General features: G+C 46.0%; 1 protein-coding gene across 2 annotated transcripts; it reads left to right on the top strand.

The window, feature by feature from the left end:
• Window positions 1-5,567: 5,567 nt before the first annotated feature.
• Window positions 5,568-23,568, top strand: LOC140422429 (uncharacterized). Of its 2 annotated transcripts, none has more exons than XM_072507444.1 (2): window positions 5,568-5,668; window positions 20,466-23,568. In XM_072507444.1, the coding sequence occupies exon 2, from the start codon at window positions 20,818-20,820 to the stop codon at window positions 21,910-21,912; it is 1,095 nt and encodes a 364-aa protein (XP_072363545.1). In that variant the 5' UTR covers window positions 5,568-5,668; window positions 20,466-20,817; the 3' UTR covers window positions 21,913-23,568. The 2 variants fall into 2 exon arrangements, with proteins under 2 accessions (XP_072363545.1, XP_072363546.1); XM_072507445.1 differs by lacking the exon at window positions 5,568-5,668 and adding an exon at window positions 6,300-7,134.
• Window positions 23,569-24,077: the final 509 nt, after the last annotated feature.

Genomic DNA, 24,077 nt, shown 5'->3' with positions numbered 1-24,077 from the left:
ATTTTGACTTTTAAGACCATCATTTTCTGATATTAACTGTTGAAGTTTGGATTCTGAGTCAGTATCTTTCTTTTGGAGTTCATCAATTTGAAATGATTGTTGTTGAACTTTAAAGGTTTCATTTTCCAATAATGTTTTAATCTGATCACATTGTTCAAGTTTAGATTTTGCATCGCATAATTCTTCAACAACTGCTGCTAGTTGGTCTTTAGTGAACTTAAGGTCATGATCGAATTTAGCTTTTGCGATTGTCTCTTGATGTTTTTGGAGTTGTGCCATTACTGCAAAAGACCATTTCATACGTTTTCCTCCATTTAAACGTGTGGTTTTTCCCCATGCCTTCTTGATATTATCAAGGGACCACTGTCCTATGGGGATATCATATTTTGATTCAATCTTTCTTGCAACTTCAGACAGTCCATATTATCGACAAATCAAAGATCTAAGATCACCCAATATATCGTCAATAGAGACATCCGGTACAGCGCGACCTCCCTTGGACATTGTGGGAACCTGTTCTCTACCATTTGAAGGTCCTGAATCTATTTTAGGAGTCATGTCTGCCATAAACTCAGCCTTACTTTTTGGTCGCCAACTATGTTTGTGTATCTGTGTCCACTAGCCCGACTATTCTTTCAGTCCTGTTTTATTTTAGTTTCAACGACCAGCACCCGACTGAATTAACACAGTCTATAAAAAGGTCCTTTCTAGGGGTCGAAGCACTGCTTGAGGCGGCTTTAAGACTTTTAATGGGTGAAAAAGATATTTCTTACCGCAGTCTAGCCGTTTTTATTTGGGTCTTCCGTCCTTCTGGTCTTTCTTCAGTCTTCTGATTTCATCCTGGCTGGCTCCTCCCCTTTTGCCAAACGACGCCAGTTGTAGAGACCTACCATGTGGATTTAGTGGCACTTGCGACACTAAAACTCAGTAGAAATTTGAGTTAAAATTTATTGGGTGCAAACAAGAATCGTTTATTGCCTCTATTTGTTTACAATTGAGAACCACTTAAATCTTATTCTCTAATAAGTCCGGCTAGCAAAAAGGACTTAAAAAGAAGCAACTTGTACACAATGTAACTTTGAAATAATACAGAAATGGTTTCTTGCTTACGGCAAATCAGTTTGCATTTACTTCAACAGTTAGAGTGGAAAAGTGAAAGTATAGAGACAGCGAATAATTTAGATCAAAGTATAGATGATTCATGAATAAAGATGGCCATACGGACCCGCACGGTTATACAAAATCATATCAGTCTTTAGCCATCTACACCCCTATGTAATCCCAATTGGTTTAGGTTAGAATCAAATGAGTTTGATTTGACGATTAGCTGTCAATCTTCAATGTGCAACATTAGCTTTAAATGTTTCATATCTGAATACTTGTGTATGTTATGGAATGCGATTCTGTGCTATTATCACAACCAGTTTAAACTAGACTTAGAATAATAGAATTTACAGTGCAGAAGGAGGCCATTCGGCCCATCGAGTCTGCACCGGCTCTTGGAAAGAGCACCCAACCCAAGGTCAACACCTCCACCCTATCCCCATAACCCAGAAACCCCACCCAACACTAACGGCAATTTTGGACACTAAGGGCATTTTATCATGGCCAATCCACCTAACCTGCACATCTTTGGACTGTGGAAGGAAACCGGAGCACCCGGAGGAAACCCACGCACACCGGGGAGGATGTGCAGACTCCGCACAGACAGTGACCCAAGCCGGAATCGAACCTGGGACTCTGGAGCTCTGAAGCAATTGTGCTGTCCGCAATGCTACCGTGCTGCCCTCGCTATTTTGCACATTGTGGACACTAGTGTCAGACTTCTGCTGACTTTGCTATTTTGCACATTGTGGACACTAGTGTCCGACTTCTGCTGACTTTGCTATTTTGCACATTGTGGACACGAGTGTCAGACATCTGCTGACTTTGCTATTTTGCACATTGTGGACACTAGTGCCTGCCCTGTCCCTGGAATGATATCTGGTACGACTTGTGTTTTAATGTCACACTGTCTTACAAATGTATTTGTTAGAACAATGGAGCTCAGTAAAAGTGCTGTTTTGATCAATAATGGAATTATGCTGTGTCGTGCTGTTTTGTGTCTCTGTTCTGTTGAAGCTATATGTTTTGAGATGACCTGAGGTTATGAGTGTTGAAATCCTTAATTTAAAATGGGTATTTAAAACTGGGGCTTAATATTAACGTTAAATAGCTATCTTTTAACTATCAGGTGTATTAGAAAATAGTTGGTTTCTACAGAAGCCATGTTAAACTCTAACGTGTGACGAGATCTTTATTTCAGAAATAAATACTGTATAAACGTGAATGCTTCGACGCTGCTGAGTGAGCATTAATTGTTGAAATAAATAAATTCTTCAATAATTTTGACAAGAAAGAGAACATTAAATTGTGCCAATGTCTGGCTCAACCACAAGGCTATTTGTTGAATCCAATCAAGATGAGTAAGAAATAAAGCTATTGTCTTTCACAAACTGTCTTTTTGAATCAGTGTACCTTGGAGTGACCAAATATATTAATTAAAGATTACTGTTTTATTTAGCCACCAATCAGTAACAGATGATTGATCCTTAATTCAGTTACAATGAATGAATCAATAATGAATCAGCAGTTCTCGTAAAAGACTGATTTTTATTTGCTGTAAAAATGCAAAAGCAGGGCAGCAGAGTAGCACAGCGGTTAGCACTGCTGCCTCACAATGCCAAGGTCCCAGGTTCGATCCAAGCTCTGGATCACTGTCCGTGTGGAGTTTGCACATTCTCCCCGTGTTCGCATAGGTTTCGCCCCCACAACTCAAAGATGTGCAGGGTAGGTGGATTGGCCACGCTAAATTGCCCCTTTGTTGGAAAAAAATGAATTGGGTACTCTAAATTTCTTAAAAAGCTTAATTGCTGTATATGTAAAGAATGTTTTGGGCTGCATGGTGGTGCAGTGGTTAGCACTGCTGCCTCACGGTGCCGAGAACGGGTTAGATCCCGGCCCAGGGTCACTGTCCATGTGGAGTTTACACATTCTCCCCGCGTCTGCGTGGGTCACACCCCCACAGTCCAAAAAGATTGTGCAGGATAGGTGGATTGGCCACGCAAAATTGCCCTTAATTGGAGAAAAATAGTTGGGTAGTTTAAATTTATAAATTTTTAAAAAAGGAATGTGTAATGAAGGTAAAAGTACTGGCAAGAGAGACCTTCAAGGTCAGATTAACCTCATCATATGATATTGTAAAATAAGGGATTCTATAGAAGCAGATAAAAGGACAGTATGAAACAGTTCTATTGTATTTCTGCCTAAGTTAATGAGAGAAGGTGGTGTCAGTAATTGGGGATCCAATTCAATTAATCTAGTGACCAAATTGACCAATTGTCATGTTATGAGGTAATGGTCACTTTGGTGATAAAAGTAGAGGTTCTGAACGCCTTCCTTGCTGGCCAAGTACTGAAGACTCCTGAGGCCGAGTTCCAAGGAAATTACTCTCAAAGAAGGAGCCAGACTTCCGAGGTTGAATTCCACAAGAATTACTGTCAAAGGAGCCAGAGAGGGTTACTCTTCTACAGACTGATCCCCCACATGAAGTTGGAAAAGTCAATGCCTTAAAGTTCAGTAAACCTTTTTCTTTTCATAAACTTATTTTTGTATTTACTATCCAGAAAATTCTGCCTTTGTCTTAATTGATTTAATGCTGTCCAAACTAAAGTGAATTTATCAAATGGTAAGTTGGGGGTGGCTGAAATTAATTATGTTCTCGATAACAAGATCAGTATCTTCAATTAAAAACATTGCATTTCTATAGCACCTTTCACAACCATAGGGCGTCCCAAAGTGCTTCACAGCCAATTAAGTACTTTGAAGTGTCATCACTTTTTGTAATGTAGGAATCGTGGCAATCAATTTACACACAGCAAGATCCCACACACAGCAATGTGATAATGAGCAGGTGATCTGTTTTTAGTGATGTTGATTGAGGGATAAATATTGACCAGGACACTGGGGTAACTCCCCTGCTCTTCTTCAAAATAGTGCCCGTGGGATCTCTAACATCCATCTGATAGGGATAGACAGGGCCTCAGTTGAACATCTTATTTGAAAGAAGGCTGTTCTGACAGTGCAGCACTCCCTCAGTGCTGCGAGAAGGAATGTTGGATGTAATTTTTGTCCTCCAGTCCCTGAACTGGGACTTGAATCTACAGCCTTCTGACTCAGAGGTGAGAAAACTGCCCACTTAGCACGGCTGATACTATAGACAATACAAAGTTAGAAAGTGAAAGCTACCCTTTAAAGCCCCCATCCTTTGCCTCCAGTGCCTAAATGTAATAATAAAAACCCCAGTATAAATAACATGGATTTGACTGACAAATGTTGAGGTATTGTTTTCGAGTCACAAGGTTTGACTTCCCATTTGAGCCTCGGGCACCTTTCTGTCTCTCTGTTGCTCATGTCAATGACAGACAGCGATGGAGCTGAGGGCTGAATTTAACTGAGAATAACGCTCCAGTTGGCAAACTCCCATGAACAAAGAACAAAGAAATGTACAGCACAGGAACAGGCCCTTCGGCCCTCCAAGCCCGTGCCGACCATGCTGCCCGACTAAACTACAATCTTCTACACTTCCTGGGTCCGTATCCTTCTATTCCCATCCTATTCATATATTTGTCAAGATGCCCCTTAAATGTCCCTATCGTCCCTGCTTCCACTACCTCCTCCGGTAGCGAGTTCCAGGCACCCACTACCCTCTGCGTAAAAAACTTGCCTTGTACATCTACTCTAAACCTTGCCCCTCTCACCTTAAACCTATGCCCCCTAGTAATTGACCCCTCTACCCTGGGGAAAAGCCTCTGACTATCCACTCTGTCTATGCCCCTCATAATTTTGTATACCTCTATCAGGTCTCCCCTCAACCTCAAACAATTTATGTAAAGGGCTAAATCCAGATTTAGAGAAGACAGATTTTTAATGGGTTGAAGGGTAATGGAGAACTGGCAGTACGGTGGAATTAAAGCCAGGATGAGCACAGCCATGATAGAATGGCAGAGCAAACTGGTTGGGCCAAATGGCCTAATTCTGCTCCTATATCTTATAACTTATGAAAGGGGGAGACATTGATTTGCTCCCAGATGTTGCCCAGAGGAGGAAGTTTTCGTCTGACACTCATTGTCGAACCTCCACATTATGACATCACAAAGGAGCTCGTCCTCTAAACCCGCCAATTGGAATAAATCCGTTCCGCAGTGGCGTCACTGCATTTGAGCGCACAAGCCCGGCGCGCGACCACCACCCCGGGTGCCGACCCCCCGCCCCCCCCCCCCCCCGTCTGTTCCCTCTTCCCCCAGCGCATCTTCGAGACGGTTTCCAGGCAACCAGCTGACAGCTCCGGCCAGAGCGAGAAGCCCCTCCCCTAATCCAGGACTGCGCATGTCTCGGGGTGAGGGAAATCTGCGCATGTGCAGGGTGAGCTCAATCCCGCTGATTTTACCGCTGACTTGTGCCCAATGGGAAGATAGGAGGACCGGAAGGACTCTGTTTCTCCGCCAATCAGAGCTCCCCCATTGTCTCAATGCGGAAGCTGGACATGGAGGTTTCTGCCGAGCAAAGCTGTTGTTCCTCCAACCCTGAATGAGCTTGAGCCGCACACAGATTCCTGTCTCCAACACCTGTGAGTAAAACACTTTATTTTCTCCCCCTTTCCATTTCTTTTCTCATTCTCACCTTCAATTGGTAACTTGCAGCAACTGAAGAAAAAAAAGTGAATCCACGGAGGGTGCAGACTCTGCAAAGCTTGGGTCGGGTCTCTCTCTCTCTCTCTCTTAAAGACATTGACATCCTTTGCTCCCTCAGCTTGACACATTTATTTGTCTGGCTAAAAGGATGGTCTCTTTCCTAATGTTCACAATTAAAGGGCTGATTTCCCCAGGAGATGGCTGACATTTAAGGGGACAGTAAGCAGGGCAAATCCAACTCAGCCAATTACTTCTCTGTGGGTCTACTGTCTATCATCAGCAAAGTGATGGAAGGAGTCATCAAAGTTACTATTAAGTGGCACTTATTCTGCAATAACCTGCTCCTGGACGCTCAGTTTGGGTTCCGCAGGGTCACTCAGCTCCTGACCTCATTACAGCCTTGGTTCAAACTTGGACGAAAGAGCTGAATGCTAGAAGTGAGGTGAGAGTGACTCCCCTTGACATCAAGGCAGCATTTGACTGAGTATGGCATCAAGGAGCCCCAGCTAAACTGGAGTCAATGGGAATCAGGGGATAATTCTTCACTGGTTGGAGTCATACCTGGTACAAAGGAAGATAGTTGTGGTGATTGGAGGTCAATTATCTCAGCTCCAGGACTTCACTGTAGGAGTTGCTCAGGACAGTTTTCTCGGCCCAACCATCTTCAGCTGCTTCATCAATGACCTCCCTTCCATCATAAGGTGAAAAGTGATGATGTTTGTCGATGACTGCACAGTGATGTTTGTCGATGACTGCACAATGTTCAGCACCATTCTCAACTCCTCAGATAATGAAGCAGTCCATGTCCAAATTCAGTAAGACCTGGACAATATCCAAGCTTGGCCTAATAAGTGGCAAGGTACATTTGTGCTACACAAGTGCCAGGCAATGACCATCTCCTACAAGAGAGGATCTAACCACCACCCCTTGGCATTGAGTGGCATTTTCATTGCTGAATCCCACACAACCAACATCCTGGGGGTTACCATTGATCAAAAACTGAACTGGACTAGTCGTATTAATACTGTAGCTCCCAGGGCAGGTCAAAGGCTGGGAATCCTACGGTGAGTAACACCACCTGATGCCCAAAGCTTGTCTACCAGACATCTACAAGCACAAGTCAGGAGTGTAATGGAATACGCTCCACTTTGCTGGATGAGTGCAGCTCCAACAACACTCCAGAAGCTCAACACTATCCAGGACAAAGCCGCCTGATTGATTGCGTCGCCTTCCACAAACATTCAAACCGTCCACCACCGACAAACAGTAGCAGCTGTGTATATCATCTACAAGATATACTGCAGTAACTCATAAAGGTTCCTCAGACAGCACCTTGCAATCCCACAACCACTACCATCTAGAAGGACAAGAGCAGCAGATACCTGGACCTCATCACCTGGAGGTTCGTTTCCAAGTTACACACCACCCTGACTTGGGAATATATTGCCGTTCCTTCACTGTCCCTGGGGCAACATCCTGGAATTCCCTCCCTAACAGCACAGGGATGTAGGGCAGCATGGTGGAGCAGTGGTTAGCGCTGCTGCCTCACGGCGCCGAGGTTCCAGGTTCGATCCCGACTCTGGGTCACTGTCCGTGTGTAGTTTGCACACTCTCAAAGAACAAGAACAAAGAAAAGTACAGCACAGGAATAGGCCCTTCGGCCCTCCAAGCCTGTGCCGACCATGCTGCCCGACTAAACTAGAATCTTCTACTTCCTTGGTCCGTATCTCTCTATTCCCATCCTATTCATGTATTTGTCAAGATGCCCCTTAAATGTCACTATCGTCCCTGCTTCCACCACCTCCTCTGGCAGCGAATCCCAGGCACCCACTACCCTCTGTGTAAAAAAAGCTTGCCTCGTACATCTACTCTAAACCTTGCCCCTCACACCTTAAACCTATGCCCCCTAGTAATTAACCCTCTACCCTGGGGAAAAGCCTCTGACTATCCACTCTGTCTATGCCCCTCATAATTTTGTAGACCTCTATCAGGTCGCCCCGCAACCTCCGTCGTTCCAGTGAGAACAAACCGAGTTTATTCAACCGCTCCTCATAGCTAATGCCCTCCATACCGGTCAACATTCTGGTAAATCTCTTCTGCACCCTCTCTAAAGCCTCCACATCCTTCTGGTAGTGTGGCGACCAGAATTGAACACTATACTCCAAGTGTGGCCTAACTAAGGTTCTATACAGCTGCAACATGACTTGCCAATTCTTATACTCAATGCCCCGGCCAATGAAGGCAAGTATGCCGTATGCCTCCTTGACTAACTTCTCCACCTGTGTTGCCCCTTTCAGTGACCTGTGGACCTGTACACCTAGATCTCTCTGACTTTCAATACTCTTGAGGGTTCTACCATTCACTGTATATTCCCTACCTGCATTAGACCTTCCAAAATGCATTACCTCACATTTGTCCGGATTAAACTCCATCTGCCAACTCTCCGCCCAAGTCTCCAAACAATCTAAATCCTACTGTATCCTCTGACAGTCCTCATCGCTATCCGCAATTCCACCAACCTTTGTGTCGTCTGCAAACGTACTAATCAGACCAGTTACATTTTCCTCAAAATCATTTACATATACTACAAACAGCAAAGGTCCCAGCACTGATCCCTGATGAACACCACTAGTCACAGCCCTCCAATTAGAAAAGCATCCTTCCATTGCTACTCTCTGCCTTCTATTACCTAGCCAGTTCTGTATCCACCTTGCCAGCTCACCCCTGATCCCGTGTGACTTCACCTTTTGTACGAGTCTACCATGAGGGACCTTGTCAAAGGCCTTACTGAAGTCCATAAAGACAACATCCACTGCCCTACCTGCATCAATCATCTTTGTGACCTCTTCGAAAAACTCTATCAAGTTAGTGAGACACGACCTCCCTTTCACAAAACCATGCTGCCTCCCACTAATACGTCCATTTGCTTCCAAACGGGAGTAGATCCTGTCTCGAAGAATTCTCTCCAGTAATTTCCCTACCACTGACATGAGGCTCACTGGCCTGTAGTTCCCTGGATTATCCTTGCTACCCTTCTTAAACAAAGGAACAACATTGGCTATTCTCCAGTCCTCCGGGACATCACCTGAAGACAGTGAGGATCCAAAGATTTCTGTCAAGGCCTCAGCAATTTCCTCTCTAACCTCCTTCAGTATTCTGCGGTTGATCCCATCAGGCCCTGGGGACTTATCTACCTTAATATTTTTCAAGATGCCCAACACCTCGTCTTTTTGGATCTCAATGTGACCCAGGCTATCTACACACCCTTCTCCAGACTCAACATCCACCAATTCCTTCTCTTTGGTGAATACTGATGCAAAGTATTCATTTAGTACCTCGCCCATTTCCTCTGGCTCCACACATAGATTCCCTTGCCTATCCTTCAGTGGGCCAACCCTTTCCATGGCTACCCTCTTGCTTTTTATGTACGTGTAAAAAGCCTTGCGATTTTCCTTAACCCTATTTGCCAATGACTTTTCGTGACCCCTTCTAGCCCTCCTGACTCCTTGCTTAAGTTCCATCCTACTTTCCTTATATTCCACACAGGCTTCGTCTGTTCCCAGCCTTTTAGCCCTGACAAATGCCTCCTTTTTCTTTTTGCCGAGGCCTACAATATCTCTCGTCAACCAAGGTTCCCGAAAATTGCTGTATTTATCCTTCTTCCTCACAGGAACATGCCGGTCCTGAATTCCTTTCAACTGACACTTGAAAGCCTCCCACATGTCAGATGTTGATTTACCCTCAAACATCCGCCCCCAATCTAGGTTCTTCAGTTCCCGCTTAATATTGTTATAATTAGTCTTCCCCCAATTTAGCACATTCACCCTAGGACCACTCTTATCCTTGTCCACCAGCACTTTAAAACTTACTGAATTGTGGTCACTGTTCCCAAAATGCTCCGCTACTGAAACTTCTACCACCTGGCCGGGCTCATTCCCAATACCAGGTCCAGTACAGCCCCTTCCCTAGTTGGACTGTCTACATATTATTCTAAGAAGCCCTCCTGGATGCTCCTTACAAACTCTGCCCCGTCTAAGCCCCTGGAACTAAGTGAGTCCCAGTCAATTTTGGGGAAGTTGAAGTCTCCCATCACAACAACCCTGTTGTTTTTACTCTTTTCCAAAATCTGTCTACCTCTCTGCTCCTCTATCTCCCACTGGCTGTTGGGAGGCCTGTAGTAAACCCCCAACATTGTGACTGTACCCTTTTTATTCCTGATCTCTACCCATATAGCCTCACTGCCCTCTGAGATGTCCTCCCGTAGTACAGCTGTGATATTCTCCCTCACCAGTAGCGCAACTCCTTTTACATCCCCCTCTATCCCGCCTGAAACATCTAAATCCTGGAATGCTTAGCTGCCAATCCTGCCCTTCCCTCAATCAGGTCTCTGTAATGGCAACAACATCATAGTTCCAAGTATTAATCCAAGTCTAAGTTCATCTGCGTTACCCGTAATACTTCTTGCATTAAAACATATGCACTTCAGGCCACCACTGTGTTCAGCAACTTCTCCCTGTCTGCTCTGCCTCAGAGCCACACTGGCCCTATTCCCTAGTTCTCCCTCAATGCTCTCACCTTCTGACCGATTGCTCCCGTGCCCACCCCCCTGCCATACTAGTTTAAACCCTCCCGTGCGACACTGGCAAACCTTGTGGCCAGGATATTTATGCCTCTCCAGTTTAGATGCAACCCGTCCTTCTTATACAGGTCACACCGACCCCGGATGAACTCCCAGTGGTCCAGATAACGGAAACCATCCCTCCTACGCCAGCTGTTTATCCACGTGTTTAGCTGCTCTATCTTCCTATTTCTAGCTTCACTGACACGTGGCACAGGGAGTAATCCCGAGATTACAACCCTAGAGGTCCTGTCTTTTAACTTTTGCCCAGCTCCCTGAACTCCTGCTGCAGGACCTCATGCCCCTTCCTGCCTATGTCGTTAGTACCAATATGTACAACGACCTCTGCCTGTTTGCCTTCCCCCTTCAGGATGCCCGCTACCCGTTCGGAGACATCCTGGACCCTGACACCAGGGAGGCAACATACCATCCTGGAGTCTCTTTCACGTCCACAGAAGCACCTATCTGCCCCTGACTATAGAGTCCCCTATGAGTATTGCTCTTCTGCGCTTTGACACTCCCTTCTGAGCATCAGAGCCAGCTGTGGTGCCACTGCTCTGGCTGCTGCTGTTTTCCCCTGATAGGCTATCCCCCCCCCCAACAGTATCCAAAGGGGTATACCTGTTCGAGAGGGGGACAACCACAGGGGATTCCTGCACTGACTGCCTACCCTTTCTGGTGGTCACCCATTTCTCTGCCTGCACCTTGAGTGTGACCACATTTATATAACTGCTATCTATGACGCTTTCCGCCACCTGCATGCTCCTAAGTGCATCCAACTGATGCTCCAACCGAACCATGCGGCCTGTGAGAGCTCCAGTTGGGTGCATTTTCTGCCGATGAAGCCATCCGGGATGCTAGAAGCCTCCCGGACCTGCCACATCTCACAGTCAGAGCACTGCACCCCTCTAATTGACATTGCGTCAATTAATTAGTAAAGTAAATTTAAACGTTTTAAAGAAAAAAGTTATTGTTAACTATATGTTTCCTAGCACTAGATTTCTACTATAAATGTGAAAGCTAAATACAGTACTCTCCGACCTCTGGCTTAGATACCCCTCTAAATTATAATTAAGTAATTATGTTTAATTAGTTTAACAATGCTTAATTTTTTTAATTTCGTGTAGATTCCCAATCAGGTCACAGCTTTTCTGTGATGTCATTTCAGTTTCGCCCCCACACACACAATTTGAAAAGGTAATAAAAGTTAAAATGAATAAAAATCACTTACTGACCTTCCCAGGGTCTCAGATGCTCTCTGGTTCTCTCCCTGCAGATGTACATTTACAGGCCAGAAGAAAGAGAGAGAACAAAACAATAGGGAACAAGCACCATCTCCCACTATGCACCGAATTACCTCACTGCACCAAATTACCAAGTTCCAAATTCCCACTCTGGATATGTCTCACTCCGGCTGTGTCTCCTTCACTTGCGCAAATCCGTGTTTGCGTGGGTTTCGCCCCCACAACCTAAAGATGTGCAGGGTAGGTGGATTGGCCACACTAAATTGCACCTTAATTGGAAAAAAATGAATTGGGTACTTTAAATTTATAAAAAACAAATTATAAAAAAAAAACAGCACAGGGGATGTACCAACACCTCAAGGACTGCAGCAGTTCAAGAAGGCAGCTCACCACTACTTCGGAAGGCTAACTGGGGATGGGCAATAAATGCCGGCCTGACCAGCATTGTCCACATCCCGTAAATTAATTTTTAAAAATTTAATATCGGACAAAGATATGTCTAGTGTTGTTATATGGTATGTATTATATATATTGTTGATGGTTCTGTAATAACATCCATGTATTATTATTTCTAGTTTTGTAAATAGTACTGTACCTACATTATATATTTCCAGTCATATAGTCATTGCAGCACTGACAGAATCCATTTGGGAACTCAAGTCAATGCTGAGTCTCTGTACAGCAATCCAGTCAGTCCCATTCCCCCTCGATATCCCTGTTCCCCTGCAAGCTTATTTTCTTCAAGTGACCATCCTATTTTATTTTAAATTATTGATCATCTGGACTTCCACAACCCTTGTGGGCAGTGAGTTCCCTGTCATGACTACTCCATGACTAAATAAAATTCTTCCTCAGAATTTCCCCATCTCTAATCAGTAAATGTACTTATATGGAGATTCTCTACTCTTATATAAAGCAAAAAAGAGTGGCTAAGGTAAATATTGTTCCTTTAGAGGATGAGAAAGGAGATTTAATAATGGGAGATGAGGAAATGGCTGAGGAACTGAACAGGTTTTTTGGGTTGGTCTTCACAGTGGAACACACAAATAACATGCCAGTGACTGATGGAAATGAGGCTATGACAGGTGAGGACCTTGAGAGGATTGTTATCACCAAGGAGGTAGTGATGGGCAAGCTAATGGGGCTAAAGGTAGACCAGTCTCCTGGCCCTGATGGAATGCATCCCAGAGTGCTAAAAGAGATGGCTAGGGAGTCGATTTCAGCGGGAGCGGTGCGCAAGTGATTTCTGGGACACCTTCACAGGAGCAGGCTAGTCAATTTCAGCGGGAGCAGTGCGCAAGTGATTTCTGGGAGGTAAGTTTCTCCTTTAAAAACACTTAGCTTCACAGGAGCAGGCCAGTCGATTTCAGCGGGAGCGGTGCGCAAGTGATTTCTGGGAGACCTTCACAGGAGCAGGCTAGTCAATTTCAGCGGGAGCAGTGCGCAAGTGATTTCTGGGAGGTAAGTTTCTCCTTTAAAAACACTTAGCTTCACAGGAGCAGGCCAGTCGATTTCAGCGGGAGCGGTGCGCAAGTGATTTCTGGGAGACCTTCACAGGAGCAGGCTAGTCAATTTCAGCGGGAGCAGTGCGCAAGTGATTTCTGGGAGGTAAGTTTCTCCTTTTAAAAAAACCCACTTATTTTCTGTTTTATTTTTTTTCGACCCGCGGACTTCTGGGAAGACCACCCCCCCCTCCCCCAACCAATAAATTCTGGTGGAGAGGAAACCCGAGACACTACACGTGTAGTGTCTCCCACCCGCCCTCCTCCTCTAACCTAATAATAAGACCCATTGGTGTGAGGTAAGTGCCATATTATATTATTATTAGCATTATTATATTATTAGCATTGCGCAGGTCAAGGAGACACAGCCGGAGTGAGAGAGATACAGACAGTGAGAATTTGCTAGTTTGGTGCAGTAAGGTAACCAGGAAAGGTAAGTGGTTAATCTAATTGTGCTGTTTTTCAGTTAAAAGTGCAGGGTAGTGTCTGATGGCTGAAGCTGCCCCCACCATAAACTTAAATTAAACTAATTAATTAATTAGTGATGGCTGGTCATGTGATGTGCTTGAGCTGCTTGATGTGGGAGCTGGCAGATCCCATTGCGAGCTGCAGCGACCACATCTGCAGTAAGTGTTGGCTGCTCGAAGAGCTCCGGCTCAGAGTTGATGAGCTGGAGTCTGAGCTTCAAACACTGAGGCACATCCGGGAGGGGGAGACTTACCTGGACACTGTGTTTCAGGAGGCAGTCACACCTGTCAGAGTAAGTAGTTTAAATCCTGCTAGTGGCCAGGGACAGCAGGGTGTGACTGCAAGTCAGGCAGGTAAAGGGAACCAGCAGTCAGGAACTCAGGAGCCTCAGCCCTTGACTCTGTCCAACAGGTATGAGGCACTTGCTCCCTGTGTGGATGGCGAACAGGGTTGCAGGAAGGATGAGTCAGCTGACCAAGGCACCATGGTTCAGCAGGCCATTCAAGGGGAGTAAATAGGCAAGTTGTAGTTGTAGGGGATTCTATTATCAGGGGGATAGATAGTATCCTTTGTGAGCAGGATAAAGAGTCCCGCATGGTATGTTGCCTGCCCGGTGCTAGGGTGCGGGACATCTCTGACCGGCTTGAAAGGATACTGGAGAGGGAGGGGGAGGATCCAGTTGTTGTGGTCCATGTTGGTACCAACAACATAGGCAAGTCTAGAAAAGAGGACCTGTTTAGAGATTATAAAGAGCTAGGATTCAAATTAAAAAAAACAGGTCCTCAAGGGTCATAATCTCCGGATTACTGCCCGAGCCACGTGCAAATTGGCATAGGGAGGCAAGAATAAGGGAAGTTAACACGTGGCTGAAAGAGTGGTGTGGGAATGAGGGGTTCCTTTTCATGGGACACTGGCATCAGTTTTGGGACAGGGGGGACCTATACCGTTGGGATGGTCTCCACCTGAACCGAGCTGGGACCAGTGTTCTGGCGAAAAGAGTAAATAGGGTGGTCAATAGGACTTTAAACTAGAGATTGGGGGGGAAGGGAAAGTCAGGGAACCAAGAGGTGAAGTAATCAGTGGGAAGCGTAGCTGCTTAGGAATACAAAAAAGCATGAAAAGACAGAACTCAGGAGAGGTTACAATAGTCCCCATCCCACAAAATATGACACAGTATATGGAAAGGCTCAGTAAACCAAGGTCCACCACACTAAGAAAACAAAAAGGGACGGTTAATAGAGAATTAAAGGTGCTATATTTAAATGCGCGCAGTGTACGGAACAAGGTAGATGAGCTTGTGGCCCAGATTGTGACTGGCAGGTATGATGTGGTAGGCATCACAGAGACATGGTTGCAGGGGGTTCATGACTGGCATTTAAACATCCAGGGATTCACAACCTATCGAAAAGACAGAGAGGTGGGCAGAGGGGGCGGGGTTGCCTTGTTAATTAGGAATGAAATTAAATCAATAGCACTAAACGACATGGGGTCGGATGATGTGGAGTCTGTGTGCGTAGAGTTGAGTAACCACAAAGGCAAAAAAACCATAATGGGAGTTATGTACAGGCCTCCTAACAGTGGTCAGGACCAGGGGCACAAGATGCACCACAAAATAGAAAGTGCATGTCAGAAAGGCAAGGTCACAGTGATCATGGGGGACTTTAATATGCAGGTGGACTGGGTAAATAATACTGCCAGTGGACCCAAGGAAAGGGAATTCATTGAATGTTTACAGGAGGGCTTTTTGGAACACAGGAGCAGGCTAGTCAATTTCGCACTTGAGCACCGCTCCCGCTGAAATCGACTGGCCTGCTCCTGTGAAGCTAAGTGTTTTTAAAGGAGAAACTTACCTCCCAGAAATCACTTGCGCACTGCTCCTTGTGATGGAGCCCACGAGGGAACAGGCCATTCTGGACTTAGTGTTATGTAATGAGCCAGACTTGATTAAAGTTCTTAAAGTAAGGGAGCACTTAGTAGGCAGTGATCATAATATAGTCAAATTCAATCTCCAATTTGAAAGAAAGAAGGTAGAATCAGATGTAAAGGTGTTACAGTTAAATAAAGGTAACTACAGGGGCATGAGGGAGGAACTGACGAAAATCGACTGGGAGCAGACCCTAGTGGGAAAGACAGTAGAACAGCAATGGCAGGAGTTTCTGGGTGTAATTGAGGACACAGTACAGAGGTTCATCCCAAAGAAAAGAAAGGTTATCAGAGGGGGGATTAGGCAGCCATGGCTGACAAAGGAAGTTAGGGAATGCATCAAAGCAAAAGAGAAAGCCTATAATGTGGCAAAGAGTAGTGGGAAGTCAGAAGATTGGGAAGGCTACAAAAACAAACCGAGGATAACAAAGAGAGAGATAAGGAAAGAGAGGATCAAATTTGAAGGTAGGCTAGCCAGTAAGATTAGGAATGATAGTAAAAGTTTCTTTAAATACATTAAAAACAAATGGGAGGCAAAAGTTGACATTGGGCCGCTCCAAAATGACGCTGGTAATTTTGTGATGGGAGACATGGAAATAGCCGAGGAACTGAATAAGTACTTTGCGTCAGTCTTCACAGTAGAAGACATGAGTAATATCCCAACAATTCAGGAGAGTCAGGGGGCAGAGTTGAATATGGTAGCCATCACAAAGGAGAAAGTGATAAAAAAACTAAGAGGTCTAAAAATTGACAAATCTCCGGGCCCAGATGGGCTACATCCTAGAGTTCTAAAGGAGATAGCTGAAGAAATAGTGGAGGCGTTGGTGATGTTTCAACAGTCACTGGAGTCAGGGAAAGTACCAGAGGATTGGAAAATCGCTGTTGTAACCCCACTGTTCAAGAAGGGAACAAGGAAAAATATGGAAAATTATAGGCCAATTAGCCTGACCTCGGTTGTTGGCAAGATTCTAGAATCCATTGTTAAGGATGAGATTTCTAAATTCTTGGAAGTGCAGGGTCGGATTAGGACAAGTCAGCATGGATTTAGTAAGGGGAGGTCATGCCTGACAAACCTGTTAGAGTTCTTTGAAGAGATAACAAATAGGTTAGACCAAGGAGAGCCAATGGATGTTATCTATCTTGACTTCCAAAAGGCCTTTGATAAGGTGCCTCACGGGAGACTGCTGAGTAAAGTAAGGGCCCATGGTATTTGAGGCAAGGTACTAACATGGATTGACGATTGGCTGTCAGGCAGAAGGCAGAGAGTTGGGATAAAAGGTTCTTTTTCGGAATGGCAACCGGTGACGAGTGGTGTCCCGCAGGGTTCAGTGTTGGGACCACAGCTGTTCTCTTTATATATTAACAATCTAGATAACGGGACTGAGGGCATTCTGGCTAATTTGCCGATGATACGAAGATAGGTGGAGGGGCAGATAGTATGGAGGAGGTGGGGAGGCTTCAGAAAGATGTCGACAGTTTAGGAGAGTGGTCCAAGAAATGGCTGATGAAATTCAACGTGGGCAAGTGCGATGTCTTGCACTTTGGAAAAAAGAATAGAGGCGTGGACTATTTTCTAAACGGTGACTATTTTCTAAGGGGCGACTTGATAGAGGTTTATAAGATGATCAGGGGAATAGATAGAGTAGACAGTCAGAGACTTTTTCCCCAGGTGGAACACACCATTACAAGGGGACATAAATTTAAGGTGAAAGGTGGAAGATATAGGAGGGATATCAGAGGTAGGTTCTTTACCCAGAGAGTAGTGGGGGCATGGAATGCACTGCCTGTGGAAGTAGTTGAGTCGGAAACATTAGGGACCTTCAAGCAGCTGTTGGATAGGTACATGGATTACGGGAAAATGATATAGTGTAGATTTATTTGTTCTTAAGGGCAGCACGGTAGCATTGTGGGTAGCACAATTGCTTCACAGATCCATGGTCCCAGGTTCGATTCCGGCTTGGGTCATTGTCTGTGCGGAGTCTGCACGTCCTCCTCGTGTCTGCGTGGGTTTCCTCCGGGTGCTCCGGTTTCCTCCCACAGTCCAAAGATGTGCGGGTTAGGTGAATTGGCCAATGATAAATTGCCCTTAATGTCCAAATTGCCCTTGGTGTTGGGTGGAGGTGTTGAGTTTGGGTAGGGTGCTCTTTCCAAGAGCTGGTGCAGACTCAGGGGGCCGAATGGCCTCCTTCTGCACTGTAGATTCAATGATAATCTATGATTAATCTAGGACAAAGGTTCGGCACAACATCGTGGGCCGAAGGGCCTGTTCTGTGCTGTATTTTCTATGTTCTATGTTCTATAAACGGTGACAAAATTCATAATGCTGAAGTGCAAAGGGACTTGGGCGTACTAGTTCAGGATTCTCTAAAGGTAAACTTGCAGGTTGAGTCCGTAATTAAGAAAGCAAATGCAATGTTGTCATTCATCTCAAGAGGCTTGGAATATAAAAGCAGGGATGTACTTCTGAAGCTTTATAAAGCATTAGTTAGGCCCCATTTAGAATACTGTGAGCAATTTTGGGCCCCACACCTCAGGAAGGACATACTGGCAGTGGAGCGGGTCCAGCGGAGATTCACACGGATGATCCCAGGAATGGTAGGCCTAACATACGATGAACGTTTGAGGATTCTGGGATTATATTCATTGGAGTTTAGGAGGTTGAGGGGAGATCTAATAGAAACTTACAAGATAATGAATGGCTTAGATAGGGTGGACATTGGGAAGTTGTTTCCATTAGCAGGGGAGACTAGGACCCGGGGGCACAGCCTTAGAATAAAAGGGAGTCACTTTAGAACAGAGATGAGGAGAAATTTCTTCAGCCAGAGAGTGGTGGGTATGTGGAATTCATTGCCACAGAGGGCGATGGAGGCCGGGACGTTGAGTGTCTTTAAGACAGAAGTTGATAAATTCTTGATTTCTCGAGGAATTAAGGGCTATGGAGCGAGAGCGGGTAAATGGAGTTGAAATCAGACATGATTGAATGGTGGAGTGGACTCGATGGGCCGAATGGCCTTACTTCCACTCCTATGTCTTATGGTCTTATGGAAATTGCAAATGCACTAGTGATAATTGACCAAAATTCACCAGACTCTGGGGTGGTCCTGGCGGATTCGAAATTCGCAAATGTGACACCACTGTTTAAAAAAGGACGTAGGCAGAAAGTGGGTAATTATAGGCCAGTGAGCTTAACTTCGGTAGTCGGGAAGATGCTGGAATCTATCATCAAGGAAGAAATAGCGAGGCATCTGGATGAAAATTGTCCCATTGGGCAGACGCAGCATGGGTTCATAAAGGGCAGGTCGTGCCTAACTAATTTAGTGGAATTTTTGAGGACTTTACCAGTGCAGTAGATAACGGGGAGCCAATGGATGTGGTATATCTGGATTTCCAGAAAGCCTTTGACAAGGTGCCACACAAAAGGTTGCTGCATGAGATAAAGATGCATGGCATTAAGGGGAAAGTAGTAGCATGGATAGAGGATTGGTTAATTAATAGAAAGCAAAGAGTGGGGATTAATGGGTGTTTCTCTGGTTGGAAATCAGTAGCTAGTGGTGTCCCTCAGGGATCAGTGTTGGGCCCACAACTGTTCACAATTTACATAGATGATTTGGAGTTGGGGACCAAGGGCAATGTGTCCAAGTTTGCAGACGACACTAAGATAAGTGGTAAAGCAAAAAGTGCAGAGGATACTGGAAGTCTGCAGAGTGATTTGGATAGGCTAAGTGAATGGGCTAGGGTCTGGCAGATGGAATACAATATTGACAAATGTGAGGTTATCCATTTTGGTAGGAATAAAAGCAAAAGGGATTATTATTTAAATGATAAAATATTAAAACATGCTGCTATGCGGAGAGACCTGGGTGTGCTCGTGCATGAGTCGCAAAAAGTTGGTTTACAGGTGCAACAGGTGATTAAGAAGGCAAATGGAATTTTGTCCTTCATTGCTAGAGGGATGGAGTTTAAGACTAGGGAGGTTATGCTGCAATTGTATAAGGTGTTAGTGAGGCCACACCTGGAGTATTGTGTTGAGTTTTGGTCTCCTTACTTGAGAAAGGACGTACTGGCACTGGAGGGTGTGCAGAGGAGATTCACTAGGTTAATCCCAAAGCTGAAGGGGTTGGATTACGAGGAGAGGTTGAGTAGACTGGGACTGTACTCGTTGGAATTTAGAAGGATGAGGGGGGAATCTTATAGAAACATATAAGATTATGAAGGGAATAGATAGGATAGATGCGGGCAGGTTGTTTCCACTGGCGGGTGAAAGCAGAACTAGGGGGCATAGCCTCAAAATAAGGGGAAGTAGATTTAGGACTGAGTTTAGGAGGAACTTCTTCACCCAAAGGGTTGTGAATCTATGGAATTCCTTGCCCATTGAAGCAGTAGAGGCTCCTTCATTAAATGTTTTTAAGATAAAGATAGATAGTTTTTTGAAGAATAAAGGGATTAAGGGTTATGGTGTTCGGGCCGGAAAGTGGAGCTGAGTCCACAAAAGATCAGCCATGATCTCATTGAATGGTGGAGCAAGCTCGAGGGGCCAGATGGCCTACAACTGCTTCTAGTTCTTATGTTCTTATGTTCTTGTACAGATTTTAGTGAGTTTAGATTTGTTGATCATCACCTTCAGGAAAATTGGGAGAGAAAGTAAGTGAATACAGTCTGTATATTACACACATATTTCATCCAGTAATATCGACATATATCTGTCTGGCAGCCTGCATGAAGATTTTCAGGTCTCTGTGTCCAGGACAGGAAGCAGTGAGCAGGGATCTGTCAATCAGCCTGAATCAACACCTTCAGGAGAATTGGGAGGGTGAATATTAGATCCTCAGAGTGAGAATGGAGGGAGAGTGTGTGGGATTGAAATTTGGAGCATTTCATTGAAAGAGAGAGGAAAGAATGTTCGATAGAAACTAGAATTGTCTGTTCTGAGTTTCTATCCTGTACTGACAATGATTACTATTGTAAAATCTGTTTGCAGGCAGTTCCAACGAGAGGAGTTTGGGCCGATATCTCAAACTAAATATCACGTCAAGAACTGACTGAGTCACACAATTCTTGGGATCATCGGCCTTTGAGTCTATAAGGAGAAATGTTTGTCTATTCTGTCTGCTTCAAGAGATTTAAACATCAGTGTGTCTGGAAAAGCACTGAGACACACACACACACCCGTGTGAGACTGTTACAGAGCACTGACTGTGGAAAGAGCTTTAACCAGTGACAGTCTGAAAAAATACACCATTCACATCAGGGAGAGACTGTACAGGTGTTCTGTGTGTGGACGAGGCTTCAACTGATCGTCCAACGTGGTGAGACGCAAGATCACCCGGACCATGGAGAAACCATGGAAATGTGAGGATTGTGGGAAGGGATTCACAGCCCCACACGAGCTGGCAGAGCATCAACACAGTCACACTGGAGAGAGGCCGTTCACCTGCTCTCAGTGTGAAAAGGGGTTCACTGACTTTTACAGCCTGCGGAGACACAAACGAGTTCACACTGGGGAGAGACCGTTCACCTGCTCTGACTGTGGGAAGGGATTCACTCAGTTATCCATCCTGCAGACACACCAGCGAGTTCACACTGGAGAGAGGCCTTTCACCTGCTCTCAGTGTGAAAAGGGATTCATTGACATTGGCAGACTACGGAGACACGAACGAGTTCACACTGGAGAGAGGCCTTTCACCTGCCCTCAGTGTGAAAAGGGGTTCACTGACGTTTACAGACTGCGGAGACACAAACGAGTTCACACTGGGGAGAGACCGTTCACCTGCTCTGACTGTGGGAAGGGATTCACTCAGTTATCCATCCTGCAGACACACCAGCGAGTTCACACCGGGGAGAGGCCTTTCACCTGCTCTCAGTGTGGAAAGGGATTCACTGACATTGGCAACCTGCGGAGACACGAACGAGTTCACACCGGGGAGAGACCATTCATCTGCACTGTGTGTGATATGGGATTCACTCGGTTACACCACCTGCAGACACACCAGCGAGTTCACACCGGGGAGAAGCCGTTCATCTGCACTGTGTGTGATAAGGGATTCACTCAATTATCCAGCCTGCAGAGACACCAGCGAGTTCACACCGGAGAGAAGCCGTTCATCTGCTCTGTGTGTGATAAGGGATTCACTCAGTTATCCAGCCTGCGTAGCCACAATGTCACTCACACCAAGAGCAGGCCCTTTAAATGCTCTGACTGCAGGAGGGGTTTCAAAAGCTCTCAGCTACTGATGTCCCACCAGCATGTTAACTCTGAGGAGAGACCGTTCAGCTGCTCTCACTGCACAAAGAAGTTTCAAACATCATCCACATTGCGGAGACACCAGCGAGTTCACACTGGAAAGAAGCCATTCACCTCTCACTGTGGGGAGGGATTCACTCTGTCATCCAACATGCTGAAACACCAAAGGGTTTACAAGTTATGAAGGGTTAGATTCTGCTGTTAATCACATCCAGGACTGAACCTGGAGTGGGTGAAAGTGTTTGTCTCCTCGCCAACTCCTGGTGCTCGGACGTGGTGACCCTGGCGAACTACTGCTCCCCGGATCTGGAATACCCAACTGTGAAGTGCCGTCCATACTACCTTCCATGGGAATTCTCTTCTGCCATCATCACAGCGGTCTACATCCCACCCCAGGCGGAAGTGAAGAACGCGCTTGATGAATTGTACACAGCAATAAATAACAATGAAGCAGAATACCCGGAGGCCTTGTTCATCGTGGCCAAGGATGTCAACCAGGCCAACCTCAAGAGTGTACTACCAAAATTCCACCAACGCATCTCCTGTCCCGACAGGGACCCAAACATCCTTGACCACTGCTACACAAACACCAAGGGCGCCTGATGATCCATCCCCCGACTGCAATCGGACCACAAGACGGTGCTCCTTCTCCCGGCATACAAGCAGAAACTTTTTTTTTTTTTTTTTAAATGTTTATTAAGAATTTTTAAACACAATTTTCAACCATACAAACAACCCCCCCCCACCCCGTAACAAAAAGAAAAGAAAGCTCGCATAGCAAGACATAAACATGGCAAGTCAATATGATACAGAACTTTGTACATTGGATTCCTCCCGTACATATCAGTTTTCCGGATCCTTTATGTATTTTCTTGCTCAGATACACCCCCCCACCCCCCCCAAAGAAAGATATCCCCCCCCCCCGGGTTGCTGCTGCTGACCGAACTCCACCTAACACTCCGCGAGATAAGTCTAGGAACGGTTGCCACCGCCTGTAGAACCCCTGCGCAGACCCTCTCAAGGCAAACTTTATCCTCTCCAACTTGATAAACCCTGCCTTGTCATTTATCCAGGCTTCCACACTGGGGGGCTTCGCATCTTTCCACACTAACAAGATCTTCCGCCGGGCTACCAGGGATGCAAAGGCCAGAATGCCGGCCTCTTTCGCCTCCTGCACTCCCGGCTCGTCCGCTACTCCAAATAATGCTAGCCCCCAACTTGGCTTGACCTGGACTTTCACCACCTTGGATATAGTTCTCGCAACTCCCCTCCAGAACCCATCCAGTGCCGGGCACGACCAAAACATATGGACATGATTCGCCGGGCTTCCTGAGCACCTCCCACAACTGTCCTCCACCCCAAAGAACCTACTCAGCCTCGCCCCCGTCATGTGCGCTCTGTGAACAACCTTAAATTGTATTAGGCTAAGCCTGGCACACGAGGAAGAGGAATTAACCCTACTTAGGGCTTCAGCCCACAGACCCTCCTCAATCTCCTCCCCCAGCTCATCTTCCCATTTACCCTTCAGCTCCTCTACCAAAGCCTCCCCCTCTTCTTTCATCTCCTGGTATATCGCCGACACCTTGCCTCCTCCGACCCATATGCCCGAAATCACCCTGTCTTGAATCCCCTGTGCCGGAAGCAGCGGGAATTCCCTCACCTGCCGCCTCACAAACGCCCTCACTCGCATGCACCTGAAAGCGTTTCCCGGGGGTAGTCCAAACTTCTCCTCCAGCGCCCATAAGCTCGCAAACGTCCCATCGATGAACAGGTCCCCCATTCTTCTAATCCCTGCCCGATGCCAGCTCTGAAACCCCCCCGTCCATCCTTCTTGGGACAAACCGATGGTTATCTCTGATCTGGGACCACACCGAGGCTCCCATTGCACCCCTGTGCTGTCTCCACTGCCCCCAGATCTTTAGCGTTGCCGCCACCACCAGACTCGTGGTGTACCTTGTCGGCGAGAGCAGCAGTGGTGCCGTCACCAGCGCCCCCAGGCTCGTTCCTTTGCAGGACGCCATCTCCAGCCTCTTCCATGCCGGCCCTCTCCCTCCATCACCCACTTATGGATCATCGCCACGTTGGCTGCCCAGTAGTAGCCACCCAGATTCGGCAACGCCAGCCCTACTCTATCTCTACTACGCTCCAGGAACCCCCTCCTTACCCTCGGGGTCTTACTCGCCCCCACAAAACCAATAATGCTCCTGCATACCCTTTTAAAAAAGGCCTTGGTGATCACAATTGGAAGGCATTGGAATACAAAAAGAAACCTCGGGAGGACCACCATTTTAATCGACTGTACCCTGCCCTCTAGCGAGAGTGGCAACATGTCCCACCGTTTAAAGTCCT

The sequence above is a fragment of the Scyliorhinus torazame genome, chromosome 5 (assembly GCF_047496885.1).
Source record: "Scyliorhinus torazame isolate Kashiwa2021f chromosome 5, sScyTor2.1, whole genome shotgun sequence".
Lineage (NCBI taxonomy): Eukaryota > Metazoa > Chordata > Chondrichthyes > Carcharhiniformes > Scyliorhinidae > Scyliorhinus > Scyliorhinus torazame.
Note: the sequence above shows the minus strand (reverse complement) of the source record. Positions and strands in the feature narration are given on the sequence as shown.

What these genes read in the sequence shown, in the direction of transcription:
- LOC140422429 (XM_072507444.1), top strand. Translation starts at nt 20,818, where the DNA reads ATGGAGAAACCATGGAAATGTGAGGATTGTGGGAAGGGATTCACAGCC.